Source organism: Myotis davidii, unplaced genomic scaffold (genome assembly GCF_000327345.1).
Source record: "Myotis davidii unplaced genomic scaffold, ASM32734v1 scaffold272, whole genome shotgun sequence".
NCBI classification, from domain to species: domain Eukaryota; kingdom Metazoa; phylum Chordata; class Mammalia; order Chiroptera; family Vespertilionidae; genus Myotis; species Myotis davidii.
The window spans coordinates 1064783-1066447 of record NW_006283634.1 but is presented as its reverse complement, the minus strand read 5'-3'; the positions used below and the strand labels follow the sequence as shown (position 1 = coordinate 1066447).

The following is a 1665-nucleotide window of genomic DNA, read 5'->3' as shown; positions in this document are numbered from 1 at the left end:
GAACCCGCGGGCTCTTCCCACCGGGACTTCGGAAGGAAACGGAGGGAAAGGGGGCCGCGCCGGGAGCTCGCGCGTCCCTGGAGCGCGGTCCACTATGATCCTCCCCGCCCTGGGCGCTGGAAGGCGGCTGGACGTCCTGCATCCCTCGGGGGCGGTTTTCTTGCAAACCTTGCTGTGGATTGTATGTGCTGCCGTCTGCGGAGCGGAGCAGTATTTCAATGTGGAGGTAAGGACCAGGCGGCCGCCTTCCCGGCTGGGCCGCTCCTGACACGCTGGAGTCCCCGGGTGCTGGCTGCCCAGAGCCGCTGGGTCTGCACGGCGTCCCCTCCAGCCAGACAGACCTAGTTGCGCTTCTCCATCTCAGTGTTGGATTCGCGCAGACCAAGTCCGTTATCCCCTCGGCACAAAGGATGCTTTGAGCGGTGCGTCCCGCTGCCACTGGGAGAGGCTGTCGCGGGCTCAGGGAGGCAGCTCAGCTCCAGGTCAGGGTGAACCAACCGCTCAGGACGCAGGACCCAGGACCAGGACGGGCGTCTGGCATGCCGGCCGCCTGGGCATTGTTCCGGGAAGGGAACCTTTCCCGTCCGAGTCTAACAAAGGAGGTTAGCATCACATCCGAGGGCAGGGGGACACTTGCTCTGGGTAATTGCGCCGCTTTGTGACAAAACACTTGACCAGACGGAGGCGTTTTCTGTTTAGACCTAAGTTAATGCCGGGGACCTGGAGCTGGAGACACGGAGGACGTGGCATGGGCCCTTTTTGTGTGTCCTCCTCCCCTCCCCCGCCTAGAACATCAACGTGGCCCAATGGAATAGTTGTGAGGTGTGTTTTTAATTTCATTTCACACTCCTCTGGCAAAACAGCCAGGTTTTGGACTGTCCTGGGCTTTGCCTGGACAGCGCTGGAATCACAGACCCGAAGCCGGAGGGAACTTAGGGGCAAGGACTTAGACCTCTGCCAAAGTGGCCTGCTGGCCCGCACTGGCACCGCCCCGCTGGTAGCTGGTGTCCGCCTGGGCTCCATAGTTCACCGTGCACAGGATGGAGACACAGCGAGAGGGTCTCACAGAAAATGCTGTGGTTCACTGGGCCTGTCTCCTGACATCTCAGGAGAATTAGGAAGGAGTCTGAAGCATCCTGGCATGTTTTTTCTTATGCTGCTGACCCTTCCAAGCTCATGGCCACTTTGTTGGGCGTGTGTTTGCACAATAGCAGGACCTGTTGCACAGCATTTGAACAGTTTCCCTGAACAGACTGACGTGCAAAGTGCCCGAGTCCAGGTGCGAGGGCACGTGCTGCCGTTACTTCCTCTGGGTTTCTGGAAACCATGCTCAGGGCTGTGCAGTAAGTGTGGGTGGTAGAGAAACAGTATTTGAAAAAGTAACAACTATTATTGAATGAGTGAAAGAAGTTTACAGATGTTAAGGATGATGATATTATGCAAAAACCCCAACTTGAAAACCAAGGAGGGTTAACCCTTTGAAAAATACCACTTTGTTTTTCTGGATTGGAAGAGAGATGGGAAGTGCTGAGTGTCAGACTGTTCATGATGGCAAATGCGAACTTAGGGAGTTACATGCCACGGATGGAGGCTTGTGGCAAATTTAAATCAGGAGGCCATGTGGTTGAGAGGAGGATTGAGTGAGTGCATGGGCTGGAGGAAGAA

General features: G+C 56.3%; 1 protein-coding gene across 1 annotated transcript in view; it reads left to right on the top strand.

Moving 5' to 3' along the window:
- The first annotated feature begins 14 nt into the window (after positions 1–14).
- Positions 15–1665, top strand: part of MMP16 (matrix metallopeptidase 16) — a 199557-nt gene continuing 197906 nt past the window's right edge. Inside the window, exon 1 of the mRNA XM_006753846.2 lies at positions 15–226. Within this exon, the coding sequence (XP_006753909.1) occupies positions 95–226 (132 nt within the window). The 5' untranslated portion in view covers positions 15–94. The remainder of the gene's footprint in view (positions 227–1665) is intronic.